Below are 21213 nucleotides of genomic sequence, written 5' to 3'. Positions count from 1 at the left end.
GAGATCCTCAGAGATTTCTGAGATCAGAGCATTCTCCCTATTACAATAGACTTTCTGATGAAACTCTATTCTTATCCAACCAGATTCACACATTTAACAGGAAATACAGAAATTTTCTTCAAAGTACTTATAAAAACAAAACTAAAGCATTTTAACTGTTTTACTGGTCTGAAAATTGGAAAATGGATTCATGAAACAGAATAACAAATACACCATGTATAGAAATTTAATGTTCAGTAGATGTGATATTTCAAATCAATGTATGAAAGATTGCATGTGAAGTCAGGAAAGTCACAATAACTCCTGCAATAAATTACATCAAGATAGCAGGTTATTTATTCAGGATAAATTATTGAATGTGCAAATTCCAAGTATACTAACAATCTACCAAATAAACATTGGAAGATGAAGAACAATGCCCTAGGCAAGGCTAAAGCAAAATCCACATAGTAAATAATTAAAAACTAGACCAAAATAAACCAAAATAAAAGTTTGTAATAACATAGCTGTCAATTTCATCTTACTTCAATTGGAATGAGGATGATGTTTACCCTGTTTACTAACAACATGAGCACAGACATGCAGCAGCATCAAGTGAGCCTGATGTTCACAGATAACTCCTATCCACAGAGATCAGAAAATGTGCAGTGAACAGGGTGTGCAAGTCATCTTGGACCCATTGCACAGCATTCAACTTTTTGATGGGTGCATCCTCAGTATCTGGCTTTCCTGCCAACATAGTTACTGATTCCCATCACTGGAGGCAGCTGTGAGCTAGACAGGTCCATCAGCAATCAAACCCCAGTTTAGAAGAAGTGACTTGACTGTATCTGGTTAATAATGCCTTTGTTCTTCATGTTCCTGGGGCTCCTACTATGAGTAGGAGACCAGCTGAATTCAGAGAGAATACAACTGTGACTTATACACATATTTTCATTTAAAAAATCTGCATTTGAAAGGAGTAACCTCACCTTAATTTCTTTGTTAAAACCCTATTTGGTGTTACTGAACTTGCTTTTCTTCATTCTTTTATCCCAGTGAAAACGGATGATCTTGCTCTAGTCTCCAAAGTAAGATGGTTCAGCATTCCCTTTACTGAGAATATTCTTAAGGGCTTAAAATTACTGACACTGTTGCTTCCAGCATAGCTGCCTCTCAAATTAAAGTGAATATCTTCTCTCTTTTGTTTACCCTTCTCCAGGAATAAAATAGGTAACAGGTTTTCAGGGTGGGGGTGGGGGGGTGGGAAATACTGTAACAAAAGACACCACAATCAGAGTTTAAAGGTGTGATACCACATGTATACCTGTGGAGGATTCATTTTGATATTTGGCAAAACTAATACAGTTATGTAAACTTTAAAAATAAAATAAAATTAAAAAAAAATTTTGCATTTTGTTTTTTCAAAACAAAGATATATACACACATCATGCACATGTATATATTCTTAACAATTTAAGTAAATACAATGAATAAAATAGTTTGCAAAAGATATGAGTATATAATTCACAGAGTACCATGAAAATATAAAAATATGTGAAAATTTCAACTACACTGATAATCAAAGAAATACAGATTTTTCTGAGATTAAATTGCTTATCCATCAAATTGGGGAAGTTGAAATCATTTGATAATGTATAATTACAAGATTCCTAAGTCTCTTAATGTTTAAATGCAAACCTTACAGAATCTTATAAATGTAAAGTTGAAAGTTCCTTTACAAGTTATCTAGACTGATTCTTTACAAATTATATACTGTCATTCTATTGAAGGGGAAAAAAAGAAAAAAAAACTGTGCCTCCTTCACAGACAGTGGCTTATAAGCTTGAAGTTTTGACCTTTTTGTATCCACAGATATGTCAGATCAGTTTATTTTTCTCCCTTAGTTCTTGTCTCATCATAACAAAGATTTGAAATGACAGAATAGTCACAGTTCAAGAAGGCAGTTCTCAGCTCTTGTTTCGTCATAGCATGGATTTGAGACAATAGCCTAGTTATAGCTCAAGTAGGCAGGATTTATTAAGGAGACAGCAGATAGTGCACCCTCAAGGTTATCGTCTCATCAACAGACTAGTTACAGCTCAAGTAGGCTAGTTTGAGCTCAAGAAGGCAGCAGGCAGTAGACAGTACACCCTCAAGATGGGAGAGAAGGCTGACCCCACAGGAGAGATTTGATCTCTCTTGTCTTATACTTTCTGTCTCATCCTCCTGGAGACTGATTGTTTCACCTTTATGCAAAATAGAGCTTGTACCCACCACCAATCAAGAAAGGGAATGCAAAAAGGTATATGCTCAAGACCAGTAAAGTAATGGAACGTGTTCTGGGCATGTTTTCTTACCAGAGGCTCTCACTCAAGTCTTTAGCTTCCTCTTTTGCAGGTTTTTTCTTTGTTTGCCCTCTGCATGGCTTTTGCTAGCCACCATCTTGGACTCCCCTTTCCATTCTAACGACCTAATATATAGTGAATTAACTTCCTGACATTTTTAAGTTCCTATATCTTAGACTTCTATTAATTTCATTCTAAGTGAGGTAATGGAGAAGGCAGTAGCAACCCACTCCAGTACTCTTGCCTGGAAAATCCCATGGACAGAGGAGCTTGATAGGCTGTAGTTCATGGGGTCGCGCGAAGAGTCAGACATGACTGAGAGACTTCATTTTCACGCATTGGAGAAGAGAATGGCAACCCACTCCAGTGTTCTTTCCTGGAGAATCCCAGGGATGGAGGGGCCTAGTAGGCTGCTGTCTATGGGTTGCACAGAGTCAGACACGACTGAAGCGACTTAGCAGCAAGTGAGATAAATAATGGACTAATTCATATGTCACTTAAACCAACTGACAACAAAAATGTTTATATTAAAAATGAAAAAAAGTATGGCAGCAAGACTGTTAATTGAATATAGGAAGTTGACCCTATCCTATAGCACCAATGGCACTCTGAGTGTCATTAAATAGAAGAGTTGTAGAATTTATCATAATGTAAAATATATATACTCTACAACCCAAGATTAGAACCATATATTGTCTCTTGTAAGGAAAATATCAAATGTTCTCCTCATGGTACTTTTGAGATATTCACTGCAGCATTGTTGTGTGTGCATAAAAATAGAGAATGGAAAAATATAATTTCTTCATGTTGTAAATTCTGGATACATGCAGCAGAAAAGAAAAATGTGGATTTACATGCAATGACATGAAAGAGCTCCCCAAGAACTATTGCTGACTAAAGAAACTTTGAAGACAAAGTTCATAGCATGAAAAACCTTATTTGAAACACAATTACATCCAAGATATGTGTCGGTTCAGTTCAGTTCAGTCATTCAGTCGTGTCTGACTCTTTGCAAACCCATGAATCGCAGCACGCCAGGCCTCCCTGTCCATCACCAACTCCCGGAGTTCACTCAGACTCACGTCCATCCAGTCAGTGATGCCATCCAGCCATCTCATCCTTTGTCGTCCCCTTCTCCTCCTTCCCCCAATCCCTCCCAGCATCAGAGTCTTTTCCAATGAGTCAACTCTTCACATGAGGTGGCCAAAGTACTGGAGTTTCCACTTTAGCATCATTCCTTCCAAAGAAATCCCAGGGCTGATCTCCTTCAGAATGGACTAGTTGGATCTCCTTGCAGTCCAAGGGACTCTCAAGAGTCTTCTCCAACACCACAGTTCAAAAGCATCAATTCTTCAATGCTCAGCCTTCTTCACAGTCCAATTCTCACATCCATACATGACCACAGGAAAAAACCATAGCCTTGACTAGATGGACCTTTGTTGGCAAAGTAATGTCTCTGCTTTTGAATATGCTATCTAGGTTGCTCATAACTTTCCTTTCAAGGAGTAAGAGTCTTTTAATTTCATGGCTGCAGTCACCATCTGCAGTGATTTTGGAGCCCCCAAAAATAAAGTCTGACACTGTTTCCACTCTTTCCCTATCTATTTCCCGTGAAGTGATGGGACCAGATGTCATGATCTTCATTTTCTGAATGTTGAGATTTAAGCCAACTTTTTCACTCTCCTCCTCCACTTTCATCAAGAGGCTTTTGAGTTCCTCTTCACTTTCTGCCATAAGGATGGTGTCATCTGCATATCTGAGGTTATTGAGATTTCTCCCAGCAATCTTGATTCCAGCTTGTGTTTCTTCCAGTCCAGCATTTCTCATGATGTACTCTGCATAGAAGTTAAATAAGCAGGGTGACAATATACAGCCTTGACATACTCCTTTTCCTATTTGGAACCAGTCTGTTGTTCCATGTCCAGTTCTAACTGTTGCTTCCTGACCTGCATACAGATTTCTCAAGAGGCAGGTCAGGTGGTCTTGTATTCCCATCTCTTTCAGAATTTCCCACAGTTTATTGTGATCCACACAGTCAAAGGCTTTGGCATAGTCAATAAAGCAGAATAGATGTTTTTCTGGAACTCTCTTGCTTTTTCTATGATCCAGCGGATGTTGGCAATTTGATCTCTGGTTCCTCTGCCTTTTCTAAAACCAGCTTGAACATCTGGAATTTCATGGTTCACGTATTGCTGAAGCCTGGCTTGGAGAATTTTGAGCATTACTTTACTAGCATGTGTATAAACATCTTATATATCAGACAAACATAAGACTCTAAAAGATTTAGAGAAGCAAGATAGGACAAAAACAAGTTTGTAAATATAGAGAACAGAGGTCAGAGAGGGGAAGTGGGTGAAGGGGATCAAAAGGTACAAGCATCCAGTTATTAAATAAGTCATGTAGATATAACGTGCAACAAAGCAACAATAGCTAGTAATATTGTATTACAAAGTTTCTAACAAAGTAAAGCTTTTTTTTTTCAATGTTCCATTCAGAATTTAATGATTCTTCTAAATCAGTCTTATCCATTGACAGTAATCACAGTGAAAGGCGTTATCTCTCTCTCTCTCCCTCCCTTTCTCTCTCTCTCTCTCTCCCTCTCTCCATACTCACCAGATTAAGCAATCAGGAAATTTATTGTCTTACTTATTCAGAAGTTCTGAGGTCAAACAAACTTTAGCATTGGGTGATTCAGCTGATCAACAATGTCATCAAGGTCCTTTTTTCTGCTCTGCCTTTATGACTGGACTGGTGCCCCTTTTCAGGCTGCTGGATGGAGCCATTCCAACATTGCATCCAGAAATTGCAATGCTCAGAAAGAAAAAGGATATCAGGGGGTATTTCTTAGGGAGGAGGAATCTTACTAGAAGCCCCACAGCTTTTGGTCCTCATTGCAAGAATGGAGTCACCAATCCATTCTGAAACCAATCTCTGACTGGGGATGGGGCACCGTAGCTGTTTATGGTCAAATAGAATGTACCTTAGAAATGGGGCGGGGGGGGGGGCAGGGTGGTCTTTGTTGTTCATAACTGAAGCTCTTGGACCTTGAGGATTAAGAAAATAAATGTGAGGGACATCAAAGAACACCTGCCTATGAGTTAACTTGCCTAATTCAGTTGAATTTTTTGAGTTAATTTTGAATTGGCCAAAAAGTTGAAATTTCCTATCACAAGCAAAAACAATTTGTAACTGTGTTGATGATGGATGTTAACGACTTATTTCGGTAATCATTTGGCAATATATACAAATATCAAATAATCCCGTTTCACATTTGAAACTAATATTGTGTTGTGTGCCCATTACAACAAAAATTTAAATGTCCACTAATAAATAATAAATATATAATTCTACTCATTCTGACCTAAAGGCCTCACAGAGGTAAAAAGTCCAGTATGATTATTAATGTTGGGGAGGTTTTCTTATACATAGTATCACACCTTTGGAGAGTGAAAAAGTTTGCTTAAAGCTCAACATTCAGAAAACTAAGATCATGGCATCCGGTCCCATCACTTCATGGCAGATAGATGGGGAAACAGTGGTTGACTTTATTTTTCTGGGCTCCAAAATCACTGCAGATGGTGATCGCAGCCATGAAATTAAAAGACGCTTACTCCTTGGAAGGAAAGTTATGAACAACCTAGATAGCATATTCAAAAGCAGAAACATTACTTTGCCAACAAAGGTCTGTCTGGTCAAGACTATGGTTTTTCCAATGGTCATGTATGAATGTGAGAGTTGGACTATAAAGAAAGCTGAGCACCGAAGAATTGATGCTTTTGAACTGTGATGTTGGAGAAGACTCTTGAGAGTCCCTTGGACTGCAAGGAGATCCAACCAGTCCATCCTAAAGGAGATCAGTCGTGGGTGTTCACTGAAAGGACTGATGTTGAAGCTGAAAGTCCAATACTTTGGCCACCTCATGCGAAGAGTTGACTCATTGGAAAAGACCCTGTTGCTGGGAAATACTGAGGGCAGGAGAAGAAGGGGACAACAGAGGATGAGATGGTTGGATGGCATCACCGACTCAATGGAAATGAGTTTGGGTGGACTCTGGAAGTTGGTGATGGACAGCGAGGCCTGGCATGCTGCGGTTCATGAGGTCGCAGAGAGTCAGACACGACTGAGTGACTGAACTGAACTGAGCTGATACTAAAAAGATTTAAAAAAACCACCTTCAATGAGTATTTCAGTACAAATACTATGTGAAAGTCGCTCCGTCATGTCCCACTCTTTGTGACCCCATGGACTATGCAGTTCATGGAATTCTCCAGGCAAGAATACTGGAGTAGGTAGTCTTTCTCTTCTCCAGTGGATCTTCCCAACCCAGGAATCGAATCAGGGTCTCCTACATTGCAGGCAGATTCTTTATCAGTTGAGCCACAAGGGAAGCCCAAATACTAATTCAGTATAAATACCATGCACATAGTTTAAAAACAGAACTGCAGTTTCTAAGAAGCTAATCATAGGGCAGATTAAAAGGGAAGAAAGAATCCAGATCAGCATTTTCCTCAGTCAACTTCTTCAAAGTGCAAGTAACACTTAAAACAAGAAGTCTTTTCAACACGCACAGACCAAGATCAGATATCTTCCGTGGCTGGACTTCCTGGTCTCTACATCATGAAAAACGACTATCTAAGGTTGCTTCCAGGTGTGTAGAATTATAACACGGGGTATAGACAAATAAAGCTGTTTGGGGACTCTATCCAGTCTGCAAATATTCTCTTCTTTCTTTCATCCTTGATATTTAACTTGCTTTCCTACTATCTCTATAAGGGATAGACAAGTAGAAATTTTAAGGATATTAGCACACTGATAGTAAGATTCAAAGGAGAAAACTGGTGAAACTTACTTCTGGGCAAATTGGAGACTTAAAGATATCTCATTTTGCCACCTGTATTAGTCCAGGTTTTCCTGAGAAAGAGAATTCACTGGAATGTTCATAGAGAAGGAAAGAGAAAGGGGTTTATTGAAGGAACTGGTTCATGGGACTGCGGAGGTTGGAAAGTTCAAAATCTACAGGACAGGGAGGCAGGCTGGAAACCCTGGGAAGACCTAATGCTGCTTCTCAAATCCAAATGCAATCTGGAAGAATTCTGTCTTTCTCAGTGAGGTCAGTCTTTTTACTATAAGGCTTTCAACTGTTTGAAAAAGGATCACCTATATAATGGAGAGTAATCTGCTTTACTCAAAGTCTATGGATTTAAATGTGTGTGTGCAGGCATGTTTAATCTCAAAGTTGTCTCAGATTCTTTGGGACCTGATGGACTGTAATCCACCAGGCTTCTCTGTACATGGGATTTCCCAGACAAAAATACTGGAGCAAGTTGCTAATTTCTTCTCCAGGTGATCTTCCCAACCCAGGGGCTGAACCTGCATCTCCTGCTAGGCAGGCAGATACTTTACCACTGAGTGATCAGAATTAAGCTGACCTTTCTGATACTGTTTTTTCACCCATTCTCTATTGAAAGTGTTGGTCGCTCAGTTGTGTCCGATTCTTTGCCTCCCCATAGGCTGCAGCCCACTAGGCTCCTCTGTCCATGGGATTTTCCAGGCAAGAATACTGGAGTGATTTCCCTCAAATCATTCCATCCCACATAAAGCCTATAGATTAAATAATGGTGTTTTTCTTATGCCATTAGAATTTTCACATAGGCTGGTTTTATACTCTTCTGAAAAAAAAAAAAAGTTTATCAGGCTTGTCTCAGCCATAGTACCCAGATATTTTGTCAAACACTAGTCTAGATGCTGCTGCGGAGTTTTGCCTTTTAAAAATGAGATTAACATTTAAAGCAGGGCTTCCCAGGTGAATCTTTATTTTCTTCACTGTTTAGAATAATACCTGTTACCAAGTAAGTCAAATGTTCCTTATATGTTGTCCTCATTGCTTGTAAATTGTTTTCTGGTTTTTATGAGAATGGCCATGTTTCTTATCTTCTGATATGTGGAACATGACTTTCTTAATGCTGGGCACATTTGGGGAAAATTCTGTGTAGACTCATAGATCGTAAAAAATTTTCATAGGGTTCGCTGGCTCCCATGGATAAGATAACAGACTCTAATACGTGCTCCACATATTGCCTATAAGAGTAAATTTTATATTTGCACCCATAGTTATTTTCTTTTTTATTCGTTTTTTATTAAGCTTTCATTTTGTATTGGAGTGTAGCCAATTAGGGGCTTCCCAGGTAGCACAGATGGTAAAGAACCCACCTACCAATGCAGGAGACATAATGAGATGTGGGTTTGATCCCTGGGTCAAGAAGATCCCCTGGAGAAGGGAATGGCAGCCCACTCCAGTATCTTTGTCTGGAGAATTTCATGGATAAAGGAGCCTGGTGGGCTGCAGTCCATGGGATTGCAAAGAGTAAGACATGTCTGAGTGATTAACACACACACACATATGTCCAATTAATAATGTTGTGATAGCTTCAGGTGAACAGTGAAGGGACTCGGCCATACATGTACATGTATCCATTCTCCCCCGAAATTCCTCCCATCCAGGTTGCCACATAACATTGAACAGAGTTCCCTGTGCTATGCAGTAGGTCCTTGTTAGTTATCCATTTTAAGTATAGCAGTGTGTACATGTCCATCCCCAACTCCCTAAATATCCCTTCCTCCATTCTTCCCACCCCACCGCCCACCCCCCGGCAACCATAAGTTCATTCTCTATGTCTATGAGACTCTTTCTGTTTTGTAAGTTAATTTGTATTATTTCTGTTTAGATTCCACATATAAGGGCTATTTTCATAACAGAAAACTTGATCAGTAACTCATTTTCTCAGACCAAACTGGGAGATCAAAAAAAAGGCTGTGATCTTGATACACTATAGCAGGACCAGGAGTTCACTTGGAAGGAACCATAGAAGTCATTGGACTTCCCTGGTGGCTCAGATGGTAAAGAATCTGCTGAAATGCAGGAGACCCAGATTTGATCCCTGGGTGGGGAAGATCCCCTGGAGAAAGGAATGGCTACCTACTCTAGTATTCTTGGCTGGAGAATTCCATGGACAGAGGAGTCACCTTGTGGGCTACAGTCCTTTGGGTCACAAAGAGTCAGACATGACTGAGCCACTAACTCTTTCAGTTTCATAGAAGTTATTGGTGCTATATGTGGAGAGGCCATTTAACAAGGTGATAGTGACTCTACCTTAGTTCTTCTACCTTAGAAGTTGCCTTAGTTCTTACTTCTCACATGCTCTAAACTCCCTGTCTCCTTATTCCAGGGCTCCATGCCCTGCTGACATAATTGTGAGCTAGGGCTCCAACTCAGGGCTGTTTCACTTCTACTACCCATACCCATCTGTGTCATGTATGTTAAACATGAAGAGAGATCCTGAAAGAGAAACCTCCAGAGCAGATTTCTGCCACTGTCAGAGAACAAAGAACCTAGGTACAACAATCTAAAGAACTTTCTCCTCCATAATTTAACACTTCCACTGGAAGAGGTTGGAATTTCAAAGATGTGTTGCTAACATCAGCTGTCGATCTATATATTGCCTGTCCTTTACCTGTAGCACCTGATTTTTCCATGAGGACTGTGTCCATTGCTGACTGACTCCTCAGGGAGACCCAAGACTCAGGTGAAAGGCTGAGTTCTTGATTCTGAGTACAGTACAGGAGAATATGACATGCCACTGGAAAGCTGAAGGATACAGGGCCCAGAAACACATCCCCAGGAGGCAATGGCTATGGGGACAGGAGATGAAAATGAGTGTGACTCTACCCTGTCATCTTTCTGTTTTTCTGCCCCCAGGATTCTTGATTCTGCTGTTTTTGCCATTGGAATCCACATCCTTGAACAAGAAACGTAAGTTTGTTCAGCCAGCCCCATTAGTGACATAAGCTGTGGAGCATATGCTGGGGTCTGTGTCCTCTTACCAACAAAGGAAGAAGAAAGTAGGCTTATGCTGACTGTAAGGTCCATTTTTTATGGTCCAAGTTTTATGAATGTAAGAGAAGCTACTCCTCCCCACCCCAACATGCTCAGAAGTTTTTGTCTCTTCCTGTTCCAAGAGAGGTCTTCCCAGGTGACTCAGTGGTAAAGGTTGTGCCTGCCAATGCAAGAGACAAAGGTTTAATTCCTGGATCATGAAGATCCCCTGGAGGAGGAAAATGGCAACTCACTCCAGCATTCTTGCCTGGAGAATCCCCTGCAGCCTGGTGGGCTAAAGTCCATGGGGTCACAAATAGTCAGACATGACTTAGTAATTAAACAACAACAACTTCCAATGGAAGCCATCCCATCCATTCCTTCCCTTCCTCTATTATTAGATTACCAGCCTGAAGCAGGCTTTGTTCATTCCTTGACAATTCCTTGACCTCCATCCCCACTGCTTCTTCCCTCACAGCCTGTGCTTGGTGGTGCCCTCCAAACCCTCCATGTGTCAATACTGATGCTTGCCGCTGCATTCCAGGATTCAGTTCTGCATCTGAGGACAGCTTCACCAGTCCCTTGAAGAGTTGCCATGGTACAGAGCCTTGGGGTGGTGGAAATGCTCAGACAGATTTGGGGAGAGGCTGTGGTACATCTATAGCATTCAGCTCTGAGGGCAGCACAGAAGCACTTTGTTGAGAATAAGAAAAGATACACTTTAAGAAAGCATGAAGGAAGTGAGCAGTCCCAGAAGGGTGAAAATTTAATTGATACCAACAATGGAAAAAAGTCCTTTCCTCCACATCATCACTAACACTTGTTCTTTCTTGTCTTTTTGATAATAATTATTCTAACAAGTGTGAGGTGATATCTGGGTTTTATTTCCATTTCATTGATTGGTGATGTTAAACACATTTTCATGTACCTGTTGGCCATTTGGTAGTCTTCTTTGGAAAAACGTCTATTCAGATCATCTACCCATTTTTTACTCAATCACTTTGTTTGGTTCTTTTTTTGCTATTGAGTCATATGAGTTCTTTATATATTTTGGGTATTAGCCCCTTATGTATGGGTGATTTGTAAATTATTATCTGATATTGTAGATTTTCTTTTCATTTTTTGGATAGATTCCTTTGCTGTACAGTCTTCCCTGATAGCTCAGTTGGTAAAGAATCTGCCTGCAATGCAAGAGACCCCGGTTCAATTCCTGGGTCAGAAAGATCCTCTGGAGAAGGGATAGGCTACCCACTCCAAAATTCTTGGGCTTCCCTTGTGACTCAGCTAGTAAAGAATCTGCCTGAAATATGGGAGACCTGTGTTCGATCCTTGGGTGGGGAAGATCCCCTGGAGAAGGGAACAGCTACCCACTCAAATATTCTGGCCTGGATAATTCCATGGGTTGTAGAGTCCATGAGGTGGGACACGACTGAGTGATTTCACTTCATTTTGCTGTACAGAGCTGTGTAGTTTGATGGAGTCCCATCCCTCTAGTTTGCTTTTGTTGCTTTGCTTTTGCTGTCAAAAAAAAAAAAAAAAAGTTATTACCATGACCAGTATCAAGGAGCTTATACAGTATGGTTTTTTCTATGAATTTTATGATTTCAAGGTAGCCTGATTTTTGTAATTAGCAAATACAGCCTCAAAGAGATTGAGTGATGTCCAAAGTTATATAACTAATAAGGTAGTAGAAACACACCATGTCTAAAGCCAAGGAGTTTTTATTCTTCAAAAAAAATAGAACCACAAAAGGAAATTATTAAACATAAAGTTAAGCTGAAAAACTTTTGTTATCGAAATTTTACTGCAATTTTTTTAATGAGGGAAAAGAAAATTATATGATTTTTCCTCAAGAAATATTCTTCTTCATCTACTCAAAATAGTCTGAGTTATTGGTAATAAAATAAATTATTCCTAGCATATTTGAAACAATGAGTAAAAAAAAAAAAAAAACCTACAATATTCTAGAATAGTAGACTTCTGGGTGATTTTTTTCCCCTTTTTTTTTTTAACTTTTTCCCTGTTTTTTAAGTATCCATGTGTTATTTAAAATTTGGGAGAAAGTAAATTTTATCAAAGAAAGGAAAAGATATTGCAATTACTGCACAGCCCTTACTTGACCCTGGAAGTATCTGAAAGATTCCTTTGTGAACTTGCATGTGTGTATCTCAGGGAGGTATGCAGACTCTTGAACATGGAGAGGAAATCTGGTTGCTGCTGTAATTGGATTCCAGCTCCTTCCTTGGACTACACTTGTCGGGTTGAGGAATCCCCCATCCTCATGTCTTCTCCTTCCAGCACTCATTCCCATATTCCCCCACTCACTCCTCCCTATCCCTCAGCCTTTAATATGGGTCTCTATCTGAGAGGAGGAAATCTCAGTGATCAGATGGGGGCTGAACAACAATTCCTCAGGTGTGTATCCCTCCCCCTTCCATTCATATCCTTATGTTAATACTACCCACAACCTGGACCTGGGGCCTTAGAAGGGAATGTCAAAAGTCTGGATAAGAAACTCTGACCTGGGAAAGACCAGTTGTCTACCCTGACTGATCATGACTGTGTGAGTCCTTCCAGGCTCTAAACGTCTTTGGCCCCCTGACTGGAAGGAGATCATATATGTACAAGAGCCAAACATTCTATTCCTGAATTTTTACTAAGTTGCTGTTGTTTTCAGCATTGGTGTCCAGCACTTGTTCTATGGTTCCCTGACCTATTCCAAGGGGACCTGGCTCATGGGCACCTTTCCTCCTAAGTTTAGGAACAGGGAGAGGTAAAATGCCAGAGAACACCTGCAGTGACTCAGCTGTGAGCTGCTTCCTCTTTCCCATGCATAACAGGCTCTGATAAAATGGGATTTCTACAGAAGTGGAGAGAGCAAGTCTCTCCTAGAGACATCCTGGGGAATCTTGAGACGTCTTAACATGAGAGCTGGGGGAGTGCTTGATGAAGATTGTGGGGTGTGCTAGGACTGCTATGACTAAAGTGGAGGGGATCAATGGGTAAGAGCCTGATCACCTACCCCTAACCTCAGCTGTAAATGATGGATATCACTCTGGACAATCCTCCAGCCATGACTGCCTCCATTTCTTCAGCATCTTGGGAAGCCTTCAGTGTCACTGTCACTCACAGTTAGGAATGACTGGAGCTCAAATGCATGTCCCTGATGATGCAAACAGCAACCAAGAGGATGGTCCGGAACCAAGTCATTTTTTCTGTCTACCCCAAAAGGCCTGCAGCGGGGAGGCAGACCTCCTTCCAGTCCCCATATGACACAGCAGAGTGTTTGAATCAAGGTACATGCAGATCCAGTCAGAGAGCAGGGATGAGCAGAACAGCAAGCCAGCTTTCTGGAGCAACTGGTGCTAGTTCAGCCTAACCCTACAAGAGCTAATGAGGAGCTGAGTCAGTTCAGTCTTGTGTCAAGATCAGGATGGAGGTGAGTGACATGTGAATTCACAATGGAATTCATACCTTTGAGAGGTGACATTTTGTCCTATTGTGTTCCAGACATCAACAAGTGTGGACCATCATGGAAAGTGTCCTGTGGAATATATGTAGACTGCCAGAACTTTAACAACACACAGCGTCAATGCAGAGGAAACAGAACTCTTTCTCAAAAAGAATTTGAGGATGAGTGTACTAAGAAAACCTTTGGTAAGAAGGAACCCATTTCTTTCATTTCCTCATTCATTAAGTTTGACCACTTACTCTAGGCCACAGAGGTCTGTTCTCAGCACCTACTGGTATCCCCTCTCTCTCCAAACCCCAAGGGTCAGAACCCCACATAGAGTGTCAATTTTGCAATATTGGATGCCCCCTTGACACTTGACATCTTATTTTCTCAAAATAAACAGAGGAGTGGTATCAAGACATTTCAGGAGTTGATGTCCAGTGCAATGAGTCCCAGGGAATTATCTGTATTCTTCATCATTAATTTCCAATATGAGACCTTTCTCACCTGGATCCCATACAGATTTGAGCAAGCTAGGGGTTCTTTCAGACTCTTCTGGAATGATGGACCTGAGAACTCTGTCTAGAAATGTTGGAAGGGGGGTATTCAAGGGTGGTCCCATCTTCCCCAGCCAGCCCTGCCCCTGGGTAACCTTACCCAGTTCCTTGGCCACTCAGCCTTTGTCTATTTCACTATGCAAGTATCCACCATTCTCCTGACCAATAATTTATATTAACAAGCCTATGGGAAACTCAAATGACTGGGACTGGGAGGATGTTATGTCAGAATGAGTAGATGACATGAACCACACCACATATACTCAAAGTGGCTCCCATCTGGCATAGGTGGAAAGAGAGAGTATCACTGGGCTTCATTGTCCTGATCCAACTCTACTTAAGAGGTCAACAAAGGCCCTACATTGACTCAGACCACTTGAGCCTTGCGCAGAAGGAACCCACAAGTTTGCATCCCTAGTTGGATGCCCAGGGCAAAGACAGAAACACCAGCCACTCCTCATCCATAAGCACATGCTTCTTCTTCAGCCACTCAGCCCTACCACAAAGCTGGCCTCACTCAGATGATGAGTCTTACCATTTTATTTCAGTTTGGAAAATGCCTTCCAAGGGTACATGAAGTGGATCCTCACAACACCAGTTCTGCATGGCTGGAAGTAGACCCCCACTGTGTCCCCAGTCTTGTCCCCAGTGTCCAGGGGCCTCTGGCCTGTCTGACATCATCTTTACACTCCTCACCACTTCCTGAAAGCTTATTGAGGGTCCTGGCTCAGGGATGGGTCTTGGACCAGCTTCATGGAGCTAGAGTCTGAGCTAGCATGGATGGGAGAGCACTATTCTTTCTACAAACATGTAGCACATGAGGTTCCACAGGGGCTGTGTCTATCAGTGACTGATCCCTCAAGAGGCCTGAGAAATGGAGGGGAAGTATTGATTCCTTGATTTCAAGTAAAGTACAGGAGCTTCAGGAATGTTGCTGAGAGTGATGGGCTATAGAGCCAAAGCCATCCAGTAAGAAGGCAAAGGCCATGGGGATAGTGGCTGCATTTAGAGCTCAACTCTCTCCTCTTTGTCATCTCTGTCTTTCTGCCACAGAACTGAATCTACTACTGCTGAAGACAATGAACACTGCAGTCCAGAACCTTAAAAGTGAGTCTCTGCACCCAGCCTCATTGGAGATGTAAGCTTGAGAGTGTGTGCCATGGTCTGGGTCCTCTCACCAATAAAATGGGGAAAGGAGGTTTATTCTGCAAAAGTATCCTCTAAGGATACTAACAGCTGTTACTCTTCCCCATTATGTCCAGAGTTTTCTGAGGCTTTTCACTCCAGGTGGCAGCCATTCAACACTTTCCTCCCCTCCTCTACTATTGGGTCTCTAGCATGCAGCTGACTTCCTCAGTTTCTTGGGTCTTCTGACCATGATCTTCATCCACACAGCCTCTATCACAACTCGTTGTGCTCAGTGGTGCCCTCCAAACTCCAAATGTGTTGATGCCAACACCTGTCACTGCATTCCAGGATTCACATCTTCAACTGGGGAAGTCATCACCAGCCGCTCAGAGACTTGTGATGGTACAGAGGCTTGGGGGTGGCATTAACTTGTGGGTGGCATATGCTTGGGGGTGGTATATAGAGATTGTGTGAGGACACAATGGGACCTCCAGAGCCCTCAGCCATGGGAGCAGCTCAAAAGGTTTTTAACAAGCGTAACATAAAAGTGACAGCACAGGAAAGTATGAGAGGAGTGGGTAATCCTGTTTTCATGATCGGTTAGGAGAGGGCTGAGAGTCGACACAGCAGAGCTGGGCTGCGTGGTGCAAAGTTTAGCTCAGACACAGGCTCTTTGACAGTTAGGAAGTTGTTTTTCCTCTCTGTGCATTATTTGCTTGTCTGTAAACCAGAGGTAGTCGTCGTACCTACCCCATATGGATGAACTTAGATTTAATATTTACCTTAGTGAAGAAAAGCTAAAGTTTCAGTTCAGTTCAGTTCAGTTGTTCAGTCGTGTCTAACTCTCTGAGACCCTATGAACCACAGCACGCCAGGCCTCCCTGTCCATCACCAACTGCCAGAGTCCACCCAAACCTATGTCCATTGAGTCAGTGATGCCACCCAACCATCTCATCCTCTGCCATCCCCCTCTCCTCCTGCCCTCAATCTTTCCCAGCATCAGGGTCTTTTCCAATCAGTCAGCTCTTCATATCAGGTGGCCAAAGTATCAGAGTTTCAGCTTCAACATCAGTCCTTCCAATGAACACCCAGGACTGATTTCCTTTAGGATGGACCAGTTGGATCTCCTTGCAGTCCAAGGGACTCTCAAGAGTCTTCTCCAAAACCACAGTTCAAAAGCATCAATTCTTTGGTGCTCAGCTTTCTTTATAGTCCAACTCTCACATCCATATATGACCACTGGAAAAACCATAGTCTTGACTATGGTCAACACATGAGAGCTATTATTGTCATTCATGATGTTACACTATTATTATTATTATGGCAAAAAGAAAGGGGGGGGGGGAATAAATGAACCAACAGAAGGAAAGAAACTCCCAGGAGGAAGCTCAGGCTCTCTCACTATCCCAAGCTCACCAGGAACTCCTCCTCACTGACCATTGAGGTTTCCCACATCAATCCTCACAGCAGACCCAGGATGCTAGCACACTTAGATTTTTTCCCCCTACCTTCTCCCAGTTTGCCCAACTGTCATATTTTATTCTAGGAGTTTTACATTTTCAAGGCAGAATTTTTTTTCAATAATCATATTTGGGCCCAAAGAGCTTAAGTTAAATATCCAAAGTCACACATTTAGTAGGGTCATAGAACCAAGAGCCAGATCTAAAATTTCAAGACTTTATTTTCAACAATATAGGATCCTAAGGGAAATTAAATTGCTTAAAAAGTTAATAAGATGGTAAATTTTATGTTTTATGAATTTTACCACAATACTAAAAAGTAAGGGAGAATTATACAGTTTTTACAAGAAATAATCCTTGTCTACTGATAAAAGTTTTTGATGGACATTTATTGCTATTAAAGAAAAGTATTCTTATTATGTGCAATACGATGAGAAAAAAAAATTTGAAGAAATTTCCAGGGATCTGTGTAATGGACATGAGTGATTTTCTTTCTTCCTTCCTTTTTTTTTTCCCATGTTTTAAATTATCTTTGTTTTCCAAGTATCCATGTGTTACTTAATATTTTTTATAAAAGTAGATTTTATCAGATTTTGTCATCAAAAAAGGTCTTTGACCTATGTTCAGTCTTTCTGTCACTCTAGAGGTATTCCCAGAGTTTCCTTTATGCATTTGTACGTGTGTCTCATGGAGATTCATAAACTGCTGAACAGGGAGAAGAGATCTGGCTGCTAGTCCCAGCTCCTTCCTAGGAGCACACTTGTCAGGTTGAGGAATTCCAGATCCTCATATCCTCCCCTCCTCACACCCCATTTCCACTATCCTGCACTCAATTCCATCTCATCTCATCAACCTTTAAGACAGGTCTCCAGCGACTGCCACCATCTAAGACAGGAAGAAGTCTCAATGCCCAGTTAGAGGTTGAACTTGAATCCCTCAGTTGTGCATCCCTCCTATATCTTGTTCTATCTTACTGCAGACCCTCCACCTGGGTCTGGGGCCTTAGAAGGGAAACCCTTAGGTCCAGAGATGAGGACTGATCTGGGGGGACCAGATGGCTGCCCTGACTCATCATGATGTCGTGAGTCCTGTGAAGCCATAAAGTCTTTGGTTCCCTAATTGGAATAAACAGGATCAAGCATTCTGTTCCTTCTTTTTGATTCATTCTTACGTTCATGGTTTTTCTTTAACTGTTACTTTGAGTAACCAAATATTCAGGGATTAATGTCTGGGATGGTCCCTGGCCTGACCTGACCCCAGATCCCACTCATAACACACACACACACACAAATGCTCTCACCCCTAATGATCCACTGTTCTGTTCCCTGCAGAGATCTCCATCCACACCTGGACCGCACCCTCAAGTATCAACAGCTCGGTGAGTTGCCCAGCTGACAACACACAACAGGAAATCCCTCCATATAGCCCACCTATTTCCCCCAAGTTCTAACCTCCTCATATTCTTCCCCCTCCAGATGCTCTCCTGCTTCTTCAACAGAGTCCAGAATCTTAGTAAAAATGTGGAGTCAGTCCCTGTCCAGGACACTATCCAGGTAAGGGTAGGACCCAGGGAAGCAGGTGGAGGCTTCCCACAGGTGCTGTAGGAAAATCTGGTCCAGGAGGAGATACCTCAACATAATGGTGCATTGCTCTGAGGCCCTGCCTCTCCCAGGGTGGGTGGGAAGTGTGGACATGTGTAGTCACTGTTAGACTCCCACATGCACCTTTTAAAAACCTTTAATCTTGCAGCTCCTGAATATTAGGTTTACGTCATCCTTGGCATTCATGTACAAGATTGACCTCTGAATGGCTGGATTCCAGGTGCAAAGACCACCCAAAGAATCCTACCTGGCACTGCCTTTATCACTCAATTTCCAAGCTCTGTTCTCTGTGAGTGAGTGGGTAATGTCTTCATACAACCTCTCAGGTGTGTGATCTACTGGTTCTGTGTCCTTATCTCCACAGAACCTCATACAGGGGGTGGATGAAATGCTGGAGGCCCCCCAGGACCTGGAAACCCTGCCCAACTCAGAACAGCACCTTGTGGCCTCTAACCTGCTAGTTGGCCTGGAAACTGTCTTGAGAGGACTGAGCAAGTCCCTGAACAATGAGTCACTGCACTTCAGTTCACCTTCAGGCACAGGTAATTACCTGGAACAGCTTCCAGTCTCCTACTCTGCTCATTCCTGGTTCATTCCTTTCCCAACCTCACTAGAGCCCAGTGACCAGGGTTGTATTTCATGTTGACCTCATAAATAAAAATAAATTAAAAAAATAAATAAATGATTGTGCTAAGCAAAACACTAAGACAGAGGAAGACAAATACCCTCGTTTCTCTAATGGTTCAGATGGTAGAGTCAGCCTGCAATGCAGGAGACCTGGGTTCAATCCCTGAGTCAGGAAGATCCCCTGGAGAAGGGAATGGCAACCCACTCCAGTACTGTTGTCTGGAGAATCCCATGGACAGAGGAGCCTCACAGTCTACAGTCCATGGGTTTCAGAGTCAGACACAACTGAGCCACTAACACTTTCAAAACACTGATGTATAGAACAGTCTTATGGACTCTGTGGGAGAGGGAGAGGGTGGGAAGATTTGGGAGAATGGCATTGAAACATGTAAAATATCATGTATGAAACGAGTTGCCAGTCCAGGTTCGATGCACGATACTGGATGCTTGGGGCTGGTGCACTGGGACGACCCAGAGGGATGGTATGGGGAGGGAGGAGGGAGGAGGGTTCAGGATGGGGAACACATGTATACCTGTGGCAGATTCATTTTGATATTTGGCAAAACTAATACAATTATGTAAAGTTTAAAAATAAAATAAAATTTTTAAAAAAAGAAAAAAAAAAAAGACTATACAAACACCAAGGTCATCAACATAGAGAACAGATTGGTGATTGCCAGAGACCAGGATAGCAGTACCAGAAATGGTGCAAAGAAGTCAAAAGGTACAAGCTTCCAGTTAAAACTAAGTTATGGGAATGTACAACATGGTAACTATAGTTAATAGTACTGAACTGTGTATTTTAAATTTCTATGAAAGTACATCTTAAAAGGACTTACCACAGAAAAATTTGGAACTCTGTATGATGACAGATTTTAGCTAGTTTTTGCAGTGATCGTTTTGCAATATATTCAAGTATGGAGTCACTATACCTGTTAATTATACCTCAGTAAGAAAAACATAAATGAATAAAATTATATATAATATACACTTTCATTGTAAATAAATTATGAGCATAAAATAATGATAATGAAAGTTTAAGACAAAATAAAATAATTACAAAAGGGAAATTTTTTTATTTGGAATAACATAACTTTCTCATGTTATTTGTTATGTAGATATAATCTGTTTCAATTGAGTATTTGTTTTGTTTAGCACAATTATTTATTTATTTTTAAACATTTATTTTATTTATGTAGTTTCAGGATTATAGCATAGTAATTTGGTATTTTTACAGAACACACTCCATTACAAGTTCTTACAGGACAATGGCTATATTCCTTATCCTAAACAATATATCCCTGTTGCTTATCTATTTTATTTTATTTATTTATTTTTTAATCTATTTTAAACATAACAGTTTGCACTTATTAATCCCATAACCCTAACTTGCCCTTCCACTCTATGATCTCCCTTTTGGTAAGCACTAGTTTCTTTTCAATATCAATGAATCTGTTTTGCATATCTTGGTTTATATTATTTTTATATTTCACATAGAAATGCTATACAATATTTGTCTTTCTCTATCTGGCTTATTTCACTAAGTGTAATACTCTCTAGGTCCATCTAGAATGTTGCAAATGGCAGAATTTCATTCTTTGCTGTGGTAAATTAATATTCTATTCTACATAATCACCACATCTTTTTATCCCATTCCTCCACTGACAGACACTAAAGTTCACGATTTTAATCAAAGTGTAAAATCTAGTAGCACTTAGTACATCATAAGGTTGTAATCAGAGAAGACAATGGCACCCCACTCCAGTACTCTTGCCTGGAGAGTCCCATGGATGGAGGAGCCTGGTGGGCTGCAGTCCATGGGGTCGCTAAGAGTCGGACACAACTGAGCGACTTCACTTTCACTTTTCACTTTCATGCATTGGAGAAGGAAATGGCAACCCACTCCAGTGTTCTTGCCTGGAGAATCCCAGGGACGGTGGGGCCTGGTGGGCTGCCGTCTATGGGGTCACACACAGTTGGACACGACTGAAGCTACTTAGCAGCAGCAGCAAGGTTGTAATCATCACCTCTATTTATAAAATAACTTCAACTCTCCAAAAGTAAAAACCGTAGCCACTAAGCAAACACTCCTCAATCCTCTGTTCCCCTGGTCCCTGCCAACCACTGATTTGTTTTCTGTCTCTATGAATTTGCCATGCTGGAAATTTTGTATAAATAAAATTGAA

The 21213-nt window shown here is 41.2% G+C and overlaps 1 protein-coding gene across 3 annotated transcripts in view; it reads left to right on the top strand.

Annotated features, from left to right (window-relative positions):
* Positions 1–6827: 6827 nt before the first annotated feature.
* LOC102391222 (adhesion G protein-coupled receptor E2) overlaps positions 6828–21213 on the top strand; it is a 41044-nt gene continuing 26658 nt past the window's right edge. For all 3 annotated transcript variants that reach the window (XM_025293680.3, XM_044948250.2, XM_044948251.2), the window contains exons 1-9: positions 6828–6975; positions 10084–10137; positions 10679–10798; positions 13711–13857; positions 15265–15318; positions 15607–15741; positions 18131–18177; positions 18275–18352; positions 18765–18942. In XM_025293680.3, the coding sequence (XP_025149465.2) occupies positions 6945–6975; positions 10084–10137; positions 10679–10798; positions 13711–13857; positions 15265–15318; positions 15607–15741; positions 18131–18177; positions 18275–18352; positions 18765–18942 (844 nt within the window). In that variant the 5' untranslated portion in view covers positions 6828–6944. The remainder of the gene's footprint in view (positions 6976–10083; positions 10138–10678; positions 10799–13710; positions 13858–15264; positions 15319–15606; positions 15742–18130; positions 18178–18274; positions 18353–18764; positions 18943–21213) is intronic.

The sequence above is a fragment of the Bubalus bubalis genome, chromosome 9 (assembly GCF_019923935.1).
Source record: "Bubalus bubalis isolate 160015118507 breed Murrah chromosome 9, NDDB_SH_1, whole genome shotgun sequence".
Lineage (NCBI taxonomy): Eukaryota > Metazoa > Chordata > Mammalia > Artiodactyla > Bovidae > Bubalus > Bubalus bubalis.
The sequence above is the reverse complement of the archived record's forward strand: the minus strand, read 5'-3'. Positions and strand labels throughout refer to the sequence as shown.